Here is an 18,659-nt window from a genome sequence, read left to right as displayed (position 1 = left end):
TACGTCTTTGAACGGAATGAGGTGTTCATCTTCGTTATCAACTGCATTCTTTCTGAACACCATCCTGGGACAAAAAGTAGGGGAAGGGAAGGGGACAAGCTATAAATCTTTGAGGTGTTCATCTTCGTTATCAACTACATTCCTGTTATCATCAACTCGATGCGTTCACTTTGGAATCTCGAACAAAACAGATCATTTCCGTAAATGCTTTTTATGTCCATATTCATACTCTTTCTCCTTTTTATGGTAAATACTTCACTTTGATCTGTATGTAACACATATTGTGCAATATCATGAAACCTGTAAATACATGTACCATTGCGCCTCACTGAAAGCTTCCTGTCTGAAGTATTTACAAATAGTTTTAATGTTACCAAGTATTTTGTATATTTTCATGTTCCTTATCCCATCTGTAGATATCACAAATGTATTATTCCATTTATACATACCACACGTTTATCAATCCATCTGTACATATGACAACGAATCATTCCTGTATATACTTAATGTGACTTGAATAAATGTTCCTACGAGATTGGCTTTGTCAGTTTGAGAGAGTATCGACACAGATTATATTATGTACGGTGACTGTACAAACAGTAGAATCAATGTTATTCAAAAGATTAATCAATTATTCTCTTCATTTTTAAAACGTTTCCAACAAGTGCAAATATGAACTTATAACTCGTTCTACGGTCTCTGTTATGTTGAACATAGTAGTACGTTCATTCACTACCATCACCCCGAAGGTGTCCCCAGATACAACAAAACCAAAATCTACACAGTGAGTGGTCCGTGGTGTCGACATGTCAGTGTTTATCGCCTGAGCGTTCTTTGAATATTAAATAGAAAGGATTTCACATCCAAGAATATCTGCGCTGACCTACCCACACCAAACTCCAATCCTGTCGCACCAAAAATCTGCTTTTGTCGTACATTTCGCAAGCTACACAATCAACGGACGTGTACACTGTCGATAGACTGATTCTCTGCGACCATCAGCTGGTTGTTGACGTATTTTGTCAATGATGTCAGTACTTAGTGTGTACACAATAACTAGTACACTCAGTAAACAACACGTCCGCCGGCTGCGTACACATAAGATAGTTCCCACGTCTATATGCGGGTCGTAAAGCCCTTTGTTGGCACCTGAATGTATTTAACATGATTGAAATGCCAACTTAACTACAGGGTTTGACAGATTGATTCTCGATCAATCTTTACATAGGCGATGGGATAGCTTATTGCAGTGGGTGAGGTAAAACATTATATATTGCACTTATATAGTGCACATGTGTGTGTATGGATGCTTGAACGTGTCCGGATTTATGTCGGCCTTATAGTTATAGCCCACTGATATATCATGACACGATCTAAAATGGAGACCATTAGATTAACATTTAGTCTCAAAAATCTGGTATTACACAATACATTTCTTTCCCTGATGCTAATGAATAGAGTCTAGGTTAATTTTGTGAGATCTGTAATGATTTCAAGAACGCACCATGTGCACAGTGACTTGCATTTGCGGTGAAGGTGAAGTACATGTAGTTGTGGCAGAAGAAAACATTTAACATGTGTAAATATAATTCATTTATTTCTGTGAAACTAAAAAACTAAATCTTTGCACAAAATAATCATGAAGTCACCAAAAGTACCCGCATGTTACATAACGGTAACTGAAAAGAATAAACAACACGTATGCATGTTCTGGTATACGTGACATGTGGTGAAGACCTCATCTTACGTGGGAGATATGGCGTCACAAATGGATATTGCGTTTCAATTTGCGGGGCGTAAAAACACTGTTCATAAGAAATCTTTAACCAGTTTGTTCTGTTTGAATATATAGAACAACATGTATGCATATTTGGACACAATGCGAGAGACAAAAGCTCAAACACAAATCCATCGTGTGAATCCAGCAAACTACATTCTGCAAAACCAGTCAATGAGACAGATATATCCCCTTTGTCGAATTCAGATTGATCACAAGCAACAAGCGACCACTGGCAGTTTTAGAGAAATGTCTATCAGTATTTGAATGAATCGTCATAGTAGTATGGGCCCTCATAAAAAAAACTAAATACTGTAGCAAATATTTCCTGTGCAAAAATAATGATCTGTAATGATGTAAATTTCTGAGCGGGAGAATAAATCCCTTATACCCCGCCACGAAGAAGGCAGGCTGCATGTGGATTTCTGGGCAGGAGAATAAATCTCTTATACCCCCCGTATTTGTCTCTGAATTCTACACAATATAACGTCATGAATGAAATTCTCTGTGCGTTTTTTTTATATAAATCTCCAACCGATCTGACCGGATCGCGTTCAAACAGCGGTGTTTGGGGTGTTTTCGGTCTACATACAAATACATTTGGCAAAACATCAGTCGTAGTGTGAACTGAGTCTAAACTTCTTTCCTTCAATTTAATGTTTTGGAAAATACTGACTTTTTAATATTTATTTTCATAAGAAATTTCTTTGAACTTGCTACAATTGTACCTCTGAAAAAGCAATGTATGTCACAGTGGAGGTGATGACACACATTCAAGCACTTGGCTACAATGTGTGGTTCGTGACATACGCTATTAAAGTTTTACTATCTCACATCCTACACACAAAGCTTTCAAAGAACATTATGTTTTAATGGTTCTCCAAATCGTAACCACTTGTGTAAATATTGCGTCACAAGATAAATGAAATGATCCGTCATTGAAAAAACACATCAGAAAATTTAATATGATAAGCATGAGACATTAGTTTCATTTCTGTAATAACAGCCATGTTTCAATAACAATTTGAAATATTGATAACAATAAAATTAAAATTATTCTAAAGAAAATATCTATTACTGACCAGCCTTTATTGATTCTATGTGTGCACATCTAGTCCCACTACTTATATACACCCATATATAGTGGCTGCTTTTTTAGCGACGCAGTATTGACAACACAGAGCCAGTTCACAAGCTGATCACGCATTGACTGGGCGACCTACCTTATACAGGCAATAACAATAACAGGGGTGGTATACTAAAGGCCGTGGCTTATTATTGCTGCGCTCATTGTGATAAGACATTTCAAAACAAAGTATCCCTTTATGTGGAACATAATAAGAATATGAATATAAAGTTAAATGTACTTTCAAAGAGTTAGGTTTTCCAATAAACGAAGCATTTTAGGACAAGCTAAAGTGGATTTGAGAGTGTCCCCCTTTCAACGATATACCAAGGGGCTTAACTCTCATCCGTTGTAACTTGCTATTATAGTTATTCAGTGTCACTGGTAGAAGTACTCATCATGCTTAATCATCAGCTCACATTGATGCTAGACCTGAATGAATAAACTGTTATCTTTACACAGCAAATACACCAACATGAAATACATGTGTTTATGGCCTGAAATTCATGACATTATATATATCCCACTTGACATTGTGTAATAATGTAATGTATATATCTATATGTCTCATCCATGCTATTCAAAATGAGAAAAATAGATAATTTGGTGAAAAGAGTATGCAAAGCAGAAACCTCCTTAAATTGTTTGAGAGGCCTTACTTAGAAGTTGACGGATGACAAGGTAGACGCAATTTTATGGATAACAACTCCTTTAATACTGTAAAAAGCTACGTTTCAGTATATATCCTTATACCGTTGTCAAGCAAGACTGGATGAGGGACATACATGTAGTACGGAATATAAATAGTAGGATACAGAATATATAGAGAAACCTCCTTGCTGAATTTCCAACAAGGACGAAAATTGTTAACATGATGTACACACGTATTTACAGACACATACTCTGGATGGCTGTATATTAATTATTTTTGTCAATTTAACGAAATTTCGTGACTTGTCAACAACTAATATAGGTCAAGGTGATTTTTACCTCCATATATAGTACCTCGCACACCTACCACTGTCGGCGATATGCGACGCCCAGCTACCTGGGACAAATCACATCTATTAATAGCTCTATAGTCTTAGCCGACTTCTATATTTATCGGGGATTCCCTTCCATACAAGGAGAAAAACATGAATAATCGATGTGAGGATTCCAGGAAATAGGTCGGTACACGGGTATAAATACCTAGCAGTTTACCCGAGTGGAGGAATCAAAGACATCTCGACACTGGAAACAGTCAAGTTACTACAGGTAGGTGAAACTCATTGTAAAACATTGTTATTTTCATGTTTGCCGAATTGGAAAAGTAGTACACATGTGTTCTTGGATAAGTCATTCTTTAAAGTGACTTTATCATTTATGTTAATATTTATAAGTCACATATCCTCAACTCGTGGGACGAAGTTTGATTCTGGGTGAAGTGATCATGCATCATTTGTTCATATATAATACAGAAAAATGTACAATAAACACAATGGGAAACGAGTATTCAAAAAACCTGAAGGGACAATAGAGGTACAAATCTCTAGTTTGAATAGACAGGCACTTCATGAAACATTTGATAGTCGTCTGAGCTCATTGTTGTGTTGACATTGACATTGACATATTGTTCTCCGTTGTTCTAATGATTTAACTCATGTTCGTCAAACCTTTTGGGAAAGAATCGTAATATAGCGACAGGGGTACTTTTATCTGGTAATACAATATAGGGTTGTATGTTCATTTGAGTCTCTGTCTATAAATTGGTATGACTTGCCCCACGTAGAGGGGCGTGGCTAAGTACTGTCACACCTGGCACACGCTTAAGCATAAAACTGCAGTACTTTGTTGTAGTTGTTTATTTTGTCCCAGGACAGACATTATGTCAATCAAACATAAATGTACAATAATTCATTTCAGAATACATATACTACAACTATCAATACATCATGTCTGAGTACGATACGGATATTGCTGCTGTTGTCATTGACAACGGATCTGGGATGTGTAAAGCCGGCTTTGCTGGGGATGACGCCCCACGTGCTGTGTTTCCAGCTATCACAGGCAGACCCAAGTACGACGTGAGTAGAAACGGTGTCTTATGAATATAATTCACACGTTTAGTAAATAGGGATTTGTCGTTACTTTTGGTTCTGACAAAAATGGTTCCACTTCTACTCCAGTTGTGAATTTATGCATGATATACATTTGGATTCAAGTTTTATGATAACTCTGAAAAGTAATAGTTGATTTCCATACCATATATGGTTTTAAAGATTGCTCAGTGTCTCGAGTTTTGTACACAAACTACCACAAGTCCTGGGTACATTAGTTCTACCGAATTAGTACTGGTGCAGCAAATAATGTAAAAGGAAACTGTGACAAAGCCTTCAGCAGCTCAATTTAATAGACTGACCTGTTAATACTGTAGCGCCTTGAGGATTCACTTAGTGCGTGAAATGAGGCATGTTAATGCTATTATTAAATTAGTTATTTTAAATTACTTGTCTGAAATAGCTAAACGTACAGCGTAGGAGAAAACGTGTGCCTTAGCCACCATCGATTATGTCTTACAGGTCTACATGGCAGGCATGGGGAGCAAGGACTGCTATATCGGGGACGAGGCACAGAGTAAGAGAGGAATCCTCAGTCTGAAATATCCCGTAGAGAACGGCATCGTCAACAACTGGGACGACATGGAACGTGTGTGGCACCACACCTTCTACAACGAGCTGAGAGTGGCACCCGAGGAGCACCCAGTACTTTTGACGGAGGCACCACTCAACCCCAAGTCTAACAGAGAGAAGATGGTGCAGGTAGGTGGCATGTTACCAGACAACATAGATTTGGTCTAAACATTAAATACTTATCGAAGACTTGTATCCTCTTTTATTGAGATATCACAGGTATTTAATTACCAGCTTTGCCAATGAAGTCTGGATGTAGCACTTATCATTCGCAACCCTGAGGACCGACTAAAGGAAAACGAATGAAATCAATCATGTCCAGTTTCCAAACTCGATCAAATGGTTTTATTAACATAAATATCCCTCTTTATAATGAGGGATGGGGAAATAGGTGGTGCCGTTAGGGCAGGACATGCCGACTCTTTTCGCGAACACCTGGTGTTATCGTTGATTTTCGGCGATCCTTACATATAATGTACACCGCTATTTTGCCTTTTACGCCCAATTGAGTAGGTTTCGGCGGATAATATAGAGACTGGCTAATCTCTAGCGCTGACGTTATATATTTATTACATGGACGAAAGATGCCATCGTAAAGAGCCATAAGATCTTTGCCATTACAAACCGAGCAATCTGAGTTCCGCATTCAAGCTTAGATAGGTTTGATCGTTTTGATCAGATTAATCTGGTGCTTGCCGTCCACCATTAATGAACGTTTGACTTAAGGATTGTGTTTCATTATTACAGATCATGTTTGAGACATTCAACACTCCTGCCTTCTATGTGAGTATCCAGGCGGTGTTGTCGCTGTACGCCTCAGGGAGAACCACTGGCGTCGTCCTGGACTCGGGAGATGGCGTCTCTCACGTCGTGCCCATATATGAAGGTGAGGGGAAATCAGACAACGTTTTCATGTAACTTCTCTTTCCGGGGGACGTATTATAGAGATCATAATAGAAGTTATTTTATACGTTGTGTAATATTTCTGGTGTGTAATGTCAGGTTACGCCCTGCCCCACGCTGTCCGGAGAATGGACCTGGCTGGCCGTCACCTGACCTACTACCTCAGCAGGATTCTACACGAGAGAGGATACAACTTTACTACATCATGTGAGTTGTCACACAATTGCTTACATATACTCATTTATTACTTATACACAAAACCGTACACATCATGTCAACTCAAACAGTTTTACAAATACACCTTACAACTATATACAAAAGAGTATATATCATGTCAACTCAAAGAAACTTGAACTATTACTTGAACTCAATATCTCTCTCTCAACACATGTTCTGAACGTTCCTTTGAAGACTACAGATAGTAAATGTCAACACTGAGTGATATATTCATGTGATTTGTTTGCAGCTGAGAAGGAGATAGTGCGAGACATCAAGGAAAAACTGTGCTATGCTCCCCTGGACTTCGAGGCGGAGATGGTGGCAGCTTCACAGTCCAGCGCCATTGAAAAAGGATACGAGCTGCCAGACGGGTCTGTGATAACCATCGGCAATGAAAGATTCCGAGCTCCAGAGTGTTTGTTCCAGCCAAGCTTCATGGGTAAATGATAACAATTATCGAAGTCTGTAGGATACCAAAACCTTACCACATCAAAACACATTCAGAAAGATACAATAGCAGTCTCGTGACGTCCATTCTTAACATTAAACCCAACCCCAACCATCCCGGTATCAGCCAACACATTTTCGAAATCCCACTTTAAGGGGCTTATGCTAAAATATTAAGATCTCCCACTCCCACTGTCCAGGGCACAACAACACGCTGTGCAGTGTTCGTCCTTTTGCGGTGACAGGATCCGCCCTCCAAGTGTTCAAATCCTAGTAATCGTCCACAGCCAGGTGTACTAAGCCCTTACTGTTGATAGTGTACACACATGATGATTGTCTCCACATGTCGTGATCATTGTGACTAACGACGATGATCAAATTAATTGTAGTCTTCTAGCATTCAGGAAAATGATATTATGATCCATGTATATTAAATATATATGATGCTGTCCGTTGCTCTATTGAAACGGTTAGATACAATTGACGCCACGCATTATTCTATCTACCCGTATATTTAGTCACGGGTGACCATCGATAGCATCCAGTGATAACATTACCTACTGATCAATGCTGCATTCATTGTTTTGCCCTTGTTGTAAGTTATATATGTCTTCCTTCCAGGTATGGAGAGTGTGGGCGTCCACGAGATGCTGAACAACTCAGTAATGAACTGTGACATAGACATCAGGAAGGATCTGTACAGCAACGTGGTTTTGTCAGGAGGATCAACAATGTATCCAGGTGAGTTGCAGCTCTTGGACCCAGTGACCATCTCTAGATCATCAGTGGTACAACCCAATTGGTCATTTAGGATATTTACACGCCCCAGCAATCTCCCAATGACAAAGCTCAAAAGTGTGTTATTATAAAAAAATAGGTAATATGATTGTCATTAGAATTAACTTTCAAAACAAAATTAAATACTTTATTGTCCCCAACTTGGTATTTGGATGTTTCTTTTGTAAAGAAATGGCCCTCTGCTTCATCTTTTTTCATCCAGTAGTGAAATTACCACATATACGTTTGAGTTCAGTATTTCTCATTTTGTGCAGTATAGTATCATAATAGTAATGCAATTGTTTTTCTCCCCAGGTCTGGCTGATCGTATGATGAAGGAACTTACCAACATCGTGCCATCCACAATCAAGGTCAAAGTCATTTCTCCTCCAGAACGGAAGTACTCGGTGTGGATAGGTGGCTCCATCTTGGCCTCGCTTTCGACCTTCCAAGAGAATTGGATTTCCAAGCAGGAGTATGATGAATGTGGACCTAGCATTGTACACAGGAAATGTTTCTGAACACCACCCTGGGATAAAAAGTTGGGGAAGAAAAGGGGGCAAGCTATACGTCTTTGAATGGAATGAGAGTGTTCAATTACATTCTAGTAACCATCAGCTCGATGCGGTCACTTTGGAATCTCGAACAAAACAGATCGTTTCCACAAAATATTTTCTTATGTCGATATTCATACTCTTTTTTCATTATGTGATACATACTTCACGTTCATCTGTATGTAACATACATGTGCAATATCATAAAACCTGTAAATATAATTGCGCCTCGTTGAAGACGTCCTGTCTGAAGTCTTAAAAAATGGCATTAATGTTTCCAAGTATTTTGTATATTTACATGTTCCTTTTCCCATCTGTACATACCAAACATATATCAATCCGTTTGTACATATCACAAATTATAACTTTATCCATACATACCACACATGTATTATTCAATCCATACATATCACACGTGTATCAATCCATCAACAACATATCATTTCTGTGTATGTTACTTGAATAAATGTTTTTTACCAGATTGGTTTTGTCAGTTTGAGAGCGTATCGACACAGATCATATGATGTATGATGATTGTACAAAGAATAGAATCAATGATATTTGACATTCATGGTCTCTGATAAGGTTAATCAAATATCCTCTCAGTTTTCTAAAAGGTTCGAACGAGTGCAAAGATGACCTTTTGGCTAGTTCTGGGTTGTCTATGACGTTCAAGATATAAGCCCATCAATTCACCACCAACATCCTGTTGCTGTTTCCTTCGCATCATCGACTTTGACATCATATCGAATAACAAGACATAGCAAGATACAAACACTAAATCTACAGACGGCCGTAGTGTACACACATAAGATGATTCTACATCAAAGAATATAGACGCTAAATTACCTGTTCCTGTCGCACCACAAACCTGCCCGTGTAGTACATTCCGCAAGCAACACGTCCGCCGGCCCCGTTTACTACGATCGACAGATTCTCTATGACCATCAGCTGATTTGTCGTCGTATTGTGTCTATGATGTCAGTACTTATCGAGCTGGCATCAAATGAATGTCAATTTTATAATACGGTTTGAAAGAATGACTCTTGACCAATTGTTCCAGAGGCGATGGGAAAGCCTATTACAGTTGATGATGTGAGGTGAAACTGGGTGTAACGTCGCGTTCAAAATTATATATTTCACTTTTATAGCGACGCGCATGCACGTGTGTGTGTGTGTGTGTGTGTGTGTGTGTGTGTGTGTGTGTGTGTGTGTGTGTGTGTGTGGCTTCTTGTAGCAGTCCTGACTTATACCGGTTTTATAGTCCCAACCCACTGATCCTTTCTATTTTCAAAACGTTTCCAACAAGTGCAAAAATGACCTTATGGCTGATTTTACGTACTCTGTAATGTTAAAGACAAAAGTACGTACATTCACCATCAACATCCTGACGCTGCCAAGAGTTAGTGAGTGAGTATGGTTTTACGCCGTTTTTAGCAATATTCCAGCAATATCACGGTGGGGGACACCAGAAATGGGCCTCACACGTTGTACCCATGTCTGGAATCGAACCCGGGTCTTCGGCGTGACGAGCGAACGCTTAAACTTCTAGGCTATCCGACCACCCTGAACAGTTTTCCTTTGGACATATTGAATGACAAGACACAGCATGATTAAGAATATGAAACTTAATCTACACTGTCGACCGTAGAAAACACACATGTCAGCGTCAAACGTGTCTGCATTCTTTTAATGTTAAATGCAAATGGTTTCACATCAAGAATAAAGGTGCTGACTTACCAATGCCAAACTCCGTTCCTGTCCCAAGAAAAACCTGCTTTTGAAGTACATTCCGCAAACAACACGTCCTCCGGCCGCCTTCACTGCCGATAGACTGATTCTCTGTGACGTCAGATGATTGTTGACGTATTTTGTCTGTGATAACAGAACCTAGGGGACTCGGTAAGTAATACACTCAGTAAACAACATGTCCGCCGGCCGAGTTCATTATAAGCATTTTTCCACGTCTCTATGCGGGTCGTGAACCCGTTTTGTGGCCCGTCATTTATATATTCTCATAATCTAGATTGGTTTTGGTTAAAAAAAATGCCACGCCCCAGACCTTGCGCTCTATCCACTTGATATTACAGCTTGAGACTGAGGTTCGAAAGTTACTAGTACATTGTCAATATGTTCCTACTTATATCATATTTGTTGGATTAGAAAATTTAGATTGAGATAGTATTAAATTATTTTTTGCTAAAAAAACTGTGGGTGTTGTGTTTGATTGTATAACCCAATATCTATGCATATTTGGGCAAAATACAGCAGACATAGCTCAAACGCAAATCCATTGTGTGAATCCAGCTAACTTCATTCTGCATTTTGTTTTCTGAGAAAGCGTTTTATATATTTGATTATGTGTTTGATTTACCACAATAACTGCTATTGTACCTCTAACATGCCCAATAAAACCAACAAATCCTTTTCCAAGGATATCATGTATATCAAAGTGAAGATACTGATACAATAAACGCTCTTGATTCTTTGATTCTTATTGTTTTACACGCCATACATTACACCCCCACCCCCCCTCCAAGTTCCATTGATGTTTCAAGTCTAAATCAGTTGTTCAAAGACTGTTACAAGTTAAATTAAATTATTATTTATTTAAAGAAAAACAAGAGAATGTTAACTGTGATAAGTAAAGAGATAAGGTTTTACTTTCTGTTATCACATTCATTTATCATCCAAATATGACATTTAACGTGAAAGTAGGTATGTTCTATTCTCTGATTGTTGAAAGGTGTTGTCGAATGATCATAACATAACTTTAATATTTGAATCTCATCACTCTTTGTATCCACTCATTAATGGAACTATCTTTTTCTTCATTAACATGGAGGAACGGGTGTAAATTTTACCTTTTAACATTAAATATACAATCATAAACATGAATGAAGTGTGTTGCTTGGGCTTGAGCGGCGTGCTCAAATGAAATTGTCGTACATCCATCAGCACAGCTCCACGCAAATGTTACACAACGAAATATTTACATGTATATCCTAAACAAGGTTTCGTTCTAAAATGAAAAGCCTATGTAAGGGCATACCTACATGAATAATTACATTATCCAGCCTAGGTTTAAGTATGGGAATTGTAATAGTCGTAGGGCTAAGGCCGCTTTGTGCAAGTGGGCCCAAAGTTATCATTGCGCAACTCATTACGAATGTGTTTTAACGATAGAATGGAAGTCAACCTGTCGCTACTATGAAGCGGCGACTTCAAGAATCATAAACTAAAGATCAACTCCTCAAAGATACGGCGTTTTATATCAAACAGAAAGGCAACAAATTCCCAGGTGTTGTATTGCTTATGGCATTAACGAATGGGACAGGTGCCGCAATGTTCTTTAAACTACGGATTTAACACTGAAATGTAATATAATCTTATTGAGTGACGTCATAGCATTGTGTATGTCATCAATGGAATATATTGCTGCACGTATAGCTCACTAACATACAGATGTTATGTTTTTTTCTCATAAATAAGCGTTTCATCTAGTTAATTATCACTATTGGTTAATTATTCTAAGAAGTTTAATTCTATTAATTACATTTTAAAGCGAAACTGTTTACACTGTGAATAATTTTCTATTGTGCCTTACTTGGACAGATAGACTAAATAAAAGAGATGTTAAAAGTACTTATGTTAGAAGCAAGTAAAAACTAGTACTTACATATATTATCATGTTCAGGAGTAATGAATGAATGTTTATTTATTAATTAATAATTACATGCACCGTATTTCATATTTAATTGCTTCACAATTATACGTAAACTACTCTAAATTTATGTTATATACAATATCACACAGAATGTTTACAATCTAAACTGTTTTAGTACCACCCTTATCTATTATTGAACAATCTTTGTTGTATTTTCTTGAACACATGCAGTTTGTATACACTCACACATGATAGCTGTTGTTTTGCGTTGTAGTATTGACAACACATAGCCAGTTCACGACCTTATCATCCAGCGACTGAGCGACATACCTTATACAGGCAATAACTATAACAGGGGTCGTATACTAACCGTCGTGGCGTGTAATTACTGCGCACTTGACGAAAACACGCAATTCAAAACTACATATCGCTTTGGGGGCACAATCGTTGTATTTCCGAACAAGCTTCCGATTTCGAGTATATTATGTTATGTGCTTTCGAATATTAAGTTTGAATTTTCATAGAAATGAACTGTATTATTAACGGCAAGTCATGGTTTCTTTGAGAATGTCCCCATGTTAGTGATCTACCAAGCAACGAGCCCTCAAGCGTTGACAATTGCTATTTATAGTTATTCAGTCACTGGTGAAGTAATACTCAAGGTGGGTGGAGCTGATTAATAATCACTTCGCGTTGAAAACCTGAATGAACCAATGTGCTTATGTTTACACACGCGTCTCATTCTAAAATCAATAGTACGTTTAGGCACATGCCTAGGAAAACATAATAATAATAATAATAATAATAATAATAATAATAATAATAATAATAATAATAATAATAATAATAACAACAACAACAACAACAACAACAACAACAACAATAATAATAATAATAATAATGTGGATTCCATCTAACTGTGTGGACAAGAAATGAAATATATAATCATAATAAAGTCTTGATGCAAGACTAATGAAAGAGGAAAGATCTGTGGATTTGTTTTCACTTTGGATTACAAAAACACAATAGTGCATTTCAAATGATTATATTTACGCAAACATACGTAGTACGTATACATGGTTGTTCGTTATGACTATTTTATTAACTTGAGCGAATATCGTGACATGGCACTTATCTAACCAATACACTGTAGGTCAGGGTGATGTTTACCTCCATATATAGTATCTCGTACATCTGTCCACTGTCGGCGATATGCGACGCCCTGCTACCGGGCACAAATCACATCTATTTATAGCTCAGGATTCACCTGTCTTCTTGGAAGTAAGTCGACTTCTATATTTATCGGGGATTCCCTTCCATACAAGGAGAAAAACATGAATAATCGATGTGAGGATTCCAGGAAATAGGTCGGTTCACGGGTATAAATACCCAGCAGTTTACCGGAGTGGAGGAATCAAATACATCTCGATACTGGAAACTAGTGAGGTTGCTACAGGTCGGTGAAACTCATTGTAAAACACTAATGTGTTTATTTTAGTCCAATAACGTAACAGTAATACATACATATTATTGAATGAATATTTAAAGTTACTTTTTTCCCAGGTGAATATATGACTTGCCTTTGCATGTGTTTGTGACGAGTGCCACCGGTGGGGCAGGACACGCTCACCTTTTCGCGAACACCTGGCATCATTACTATTTGATAGTGATTCTTAAACACATGCTCATGATATAGTCGGAATTGCACAATCGAATCTGCTTTATGCAGAGATTTCTATTATATATGTAAAGGGTTATGTCACTTTATTTACAAGTGCCAACCTTCTACTTAGTGTGACTAAGATTAAGTCTGTGTGTAGTGACCATGTGATCATGTATTCATATACAGTGTACAATGAACACAGTGGGAAACGATTGATCACAAAACCAGGAAGGGACGAGGTACAAATGGCAAGTTTGATGGACAGGAGCATTGTGGAACATTCTCGGAGCTCGTTATTATAAAATAATTCATCCACAAATTGTTCCATTGTACTAGTGCTCAAACTCTTGTCTGATAAGCCATTTTGAAATAAACAAATTATAGCTGCATTGGTACTTTTGGATAGTCATACAATATAGGACATTAAGTTCATCAGAATTCGTCTCCGCAATTACTTGGCTATGCTTTCCCGGGGAGGTATATGAACCTATACATGTAATTGCACGTTTGTGATCGTTCAGCTGATACTTTTGCCAGGGTATCCTCTCAAGCACTAACCGCAAGTACGATATTTTACATTTTTTCAGAAGTTTTCACCAAGCCAGACAGTACAGCCATCAGTACATCATGTCTGAGTACGATACAGATATTGCTGCTGTTGTCATTGACAACGGATCTGGGATGTGTAAAGCCGGCTTTGCTGGGGATGACGCCCCACGTGCTGTGTTTCCAGCTATCACTGGTAGACCCAAGTACGACGTGAGTAGACACAATGTCTTCATGAATATAAACCCTTTAAGTCATTGGTAGTTTGTCGTTACCTTTAGGTCTAACAAATTTCGTTTTGTGGCGTCGCTAATAGTTAATATAGATATAAAAACGTACATTTAAGTTCAGTCTTAAGAGTGATAACAGGCTTGAGTGAAAAAAATAAATTGTGAAAGGTAATAGCGGTTTTTAGTTATTATAACTGGACAATATGGTTCTTTGAATATTTGAATATAGCTTTTTAAGCGTATCGATGTAAAACAAATACAAAAACTGTGAGCATGTCTTCAACAGACCAATTAGAGCTGCCGGAGGACGTTATAGTGGTGTCCCTGTCATATGCACAGCTGTCTGCCATCTGATAGGAGAAAACTTGTGCCTTTGCTGCTATATATATATTTTTAATTAGTTATCTGCAGTCTGATAGCTGAATGTACAGCGAAGGAGAATGTCCTTGCTTAGCCGCTATTATTTGTTATGTCTTACAGATCTACATGGCCGGCATGGGGAGCAAGGAATGCTATATCGGGGACGAGGCACAAAGTAAGAGAGGAATCCTCAGTCTGAAATATCCTGTAGAGAACGGCATCGTCAACAACTGGGACGACATGGAACGTGTGTGGCATCACACCTACTACAACGAGCTGAGAGTGGCACCCGAGGAGCACCCAGTACTTTTGACGGAGGCACCGCTCAACCCCAAGTCTAACAGAGAGAAGATGGTGCAGGTAGGGGGCACGTTACTTGGAAACAGAAATATGATCTGAAAATGTAATACTGATCTTTGATTGAAATAGCATACATATAGTTATTTGCTACAGGATTGTGATGATCTGGACGAGAATATGAGAATATGCTTAATCAAGAAACACTGTATTGTAAAAAAGCGTTTAAGGTAGACATACGGAGGAGATAAGCACCAGTAACCAAAATGATGTCTGATGCAAATCCCTATTTAGACAGTCACTTCTAATATATGGTACCGTGAACACTTGCCTTGCCTTTGTATGTGTTTATGACCAGCGCCAACGGCGGGGCGGGATACGATCACCTTTTCGCGGACTCTTGTTACCATCCCTTATTGATAGTGATTCATAACAAATACAATTGTCTTACATATTCCATAGTCGAAATAGTACATCGGTCTCGGCGTGTTGCAGGTATGGAAATGATTTTGTTGCTTTAATTTAAAAGTTAGTAATATAATTATGTCTTTATTTCAGATTATGTTTGAGACATTCAACACTCCCGCCTTCTATGTGAGTATCCAGGCGGTGTTGTCTCTGTACGCCTCGGGGAGAACCACTGGCGTCGTCCTTGACTCGGGAGATGGTGTCTCGCACGTCGTGCCCATATATGAAGGTGAGACAAAACCGGATTTTTCATAATAGACTATCAAGTTTTTATGCATACTCTCATGGCGGGAAGTTCCACTAATATTTGCTTCTTTTATCAATGTTATACTTGATATACAACCTGATTTCTGATAATCTCAGGATACGCCCTGCCCCACGCTGTCCGGAGAATGGACCTGGCTGGCCGTCACCTGACCTCCTACCTCAGCAGGATTCTACACGAGAGAGGATACAACTTTACTACATCATGTGAGTTGTCACACAATTGCTGACATATACACATTTATTACTTAAACACAGAACAGTATACGTCATGTCAACTTAAGTCTTACTTGAATTCAATATTGCTCCCTCAACACGTTTTGAACGCACCTATGAAGACTACAGATCGTACATATCAGCACTCGGTGATATATTCATGTGATGTGTTTGCAGCTGAGAAGGAGATAGTTCGAGACATCAAGGAAAAACTGTGCTATGCTCCCCTGGACTTCGAGGCGGAGATGGTGGCAGCTGCACAGTCCTGCGCCATTGAGAAGGAATACGAGCTGCCGGACGGGTCTGTGATAACTATCGGCAATGAGAGGTTCCGAGCTCCAGAGTGTCTGTTCCAGCCAAGCTTCATGGGTAAATGTTATACATTTAACGGGATACTTTGCTGAGTTCAAAGAAGCTGAAACACTAGCACGTTCCTTGTTTAAAGTGTTGACTATGCGATCATAGAATTTATGTTGTAGTCACATGTGTTACTGAGGATAGTAATACTGTCGATAAACAGAACTTTATATACCTTAAACAACAAGTGTATATGTTGTTGTCCCTTGTTATTATAAGCCATCTGTTGTTCCTCATCTCAGGTATGGAGAGTGTGGGCGTCCACGAGATGCTGAACAACTCAGTAATGAACTGTGACATTGACATCAGGAAGGATCTGTACAGCAATGTGGTTCTGTCAGGAGGATCAACAATGTATCCAGGTGAGTTTGAGTTCTAGGTTGTTCACCACTTATTCTGGACTCATATAAAACTGTTACAGAGAGATTGATGATAATAGCTCATATTTTTAAATAGCTCCTCCTGACAACACACATTAATTCAGGAAGGCATTTGTAACTCACTAAGATGCTTCTATGGGGACAGGATTCTCCTGAAAACTATTATAATTTTCGCCAAGTGAAGTTCTGAATTTCTGTATTCTCAGCTCCATTCTCCCTTACGTTATATACGATAACCATAATGATGTCAATGTGTTATGTCGTCAGGTCTGGCTGATCGTATGATGAAGGAACTGACCAACATCGTGCCATCTACAATCAAGGTCAAGGTTATTTCTCCACCAGAACGGAAGTACTCAGTGTGGATCGGCGGCTCCATCTTAGCCTCGCTTTCGACCTTTCAACAGATGTGGATCTCCAAGCAGGAGTATGATGAATGTGGACCTAGTATTGTTCACAGGAAGTGTTTCTGAGCGCCATCTTGAGACAGACCGGTGACCAACGTCCCACGCCGATGAGGTACGATAACATGCAATGATGTACGCACGCACGTACGATGTATGAGGTACGATGACACGCAATCTACGATGTCATCGAGTCTGACCACCCGATCCATTTACCCCGCATGATAAAATGGAGTCAAATCGTGGTTTCATTGCAAGTAACGCGTTGTTATTAATGGATGTTCGCAGTTTCCTGGTGATTATTTTTGCAGTTGTATACTGCAAATATTATACATAGGTTTACAAGTTAGTCAAGTTGTACACTGCAACAAACCTACCTCCACGATATGTTAACAGAGTTGTTTGTCCATTTGTAGTATTGATAATTTAAATTTGTATTTTTTATAAAGAACTGTATGATCTTGTTGGACCTGCGCCGGGTGGCCATATACATTAAGGCTGAGATATCACAGATATATGTGCGACATTGTGAATCATGGAACTATGTGCCAGACATCTTAACCATCGTATCAATAACTGACTGGAAGAAGATAGTTGTATGTTCATTACAATGTTTATAGACCGCCTCCGTGGTCTAGTGGTACAGCGTCTGCCCGGAGAGAAGAAGGTTCTGTGTTCCATCCCCGGCCGCGTCATACCACAAGACGTTAAAAGATGGTACTTGTTGTTACCCTGGCAATTGTTCGGCATTAAGGGGCCAAAGCAAGGACTGGTCGGCTTGGAGTCAGTATACAGTGCCTGAGTGGGGTATGGTATCTCAGTAGGCTAGCGCTGTAAACTCGGCATTAGTCTCGAAAAGTACAAGCAGCCACACAGATACATGCATGCACGTTGCTGTATAAGTGCAATAATCTTGGACGCGACGTTAAACCCCATGTCACCTCACCTGCAATCTATATTCATGAAAGCTCTCGATCGTACCTGAGTGTGAAATAAACGATGGTTTTGTATGTGTATATTTCGTCGTATTTTGTGTATTTTCCATGGGTTGAATAAACATGATTTAGAGCTTCAATAATAGTTACACACAAATCTCTCGTGGAATAACCATTGTTTGTTTTCAGGGTATTATCAGTTGTCTATATTCGGTGATGGAACAATTAAACAGAAGCAAGTATGAACGCGATCGATATAATGAAGGCTTGGACAACATGTTTCAGGCTGAATTGTGTTTATAGTTAACCAGTTAACTCGGTTGCTAACGTTACACGAAAAATACATAAATGAGTGATTTACTCGGGTTGATAAACAAAGGAGAAGAATCGGGGGAAT

General features: G+C 38.7%; 1 protein-coding gene across 1 annotated transcript; it reads left to right on the top strand.

Annotated features, from left to right (window-relative positions):
• The first annotated feature begins 3,935 nt into the window (after positions 1-3,935).
• LOC124126731 (actin-2-like) lies at positions 3,936-18,384 on the top strand. Its single transcript, XM_046490239.2, has 12 exons — positions 3,936-4,160; positions 4,809-4,969; positions 5,465-5,704; positions 6,323-6,461; positions 6,578-6,685; positions 6,945-7,136; positions 7,766-7,828; positions 15,822-15,935; positions 16,070-16,177; positions 16,364-16,555; positions 16,786-16,905; positions 17,191-18,384. Exons 2-12 carry the CDS (start codon positions 4,838-4,840, stop codon positions 17,394-17,396), a joined length of 1,614 nt encoding a protein of 537 aa, XP_046346195.2. The 5' UTR covers positions 3,936-4,160; positions 4,809-4,837; the 3' UTR covers positions 17,397-18,384.
• Positions 18,385-18,659: the final 275 nt, after the last annotated feature.

The sequence above is a fragment of the Haliotis rufescens genome, unplaced genomic scaffold, assembly GCF_023055435.1.
Source record: "Haliotis rufescens isolate VD_foot unplaced genomic scaffold, xgHalRufe1.0.p SCAF_73, whole genome shotgun sequence".
Taxonomy (NCBI): domain Eukaryota; kingdom Metazoa; phylum Mollusca; class Gastropoda; order Lepetellida; family Haliotidae; genus Haliotis; species Haliotis rufescens.
This window is presented reverse-complemented; position numbering and strand designations above follow the sequence as displayed.

Bases quoted from the DNA above. Each gene is read 5' to 3' on its own strand.
- LOC124126731 (XM_046490239.2), top strand. From the start codon at position 4,838: ATGTCTGAGTACGATACGGATATTGCTGCTGTTGTCATTGACAACGGA. The intron at 6,686-6,944 runs GTGAGTTGTCAC...ATTTGTTTGCAG, and splicing joins ATACAACTTTACTACATCAT to CTGAGAAGGAGATAGTGCGA. The intron at 15,936-16,069 runs GTGAGACAAAAC...TGATAATCTCAG, and splicing joins CGTCGTGCCCATATATGAAG to GATACGCCCTGCCCCACGCT.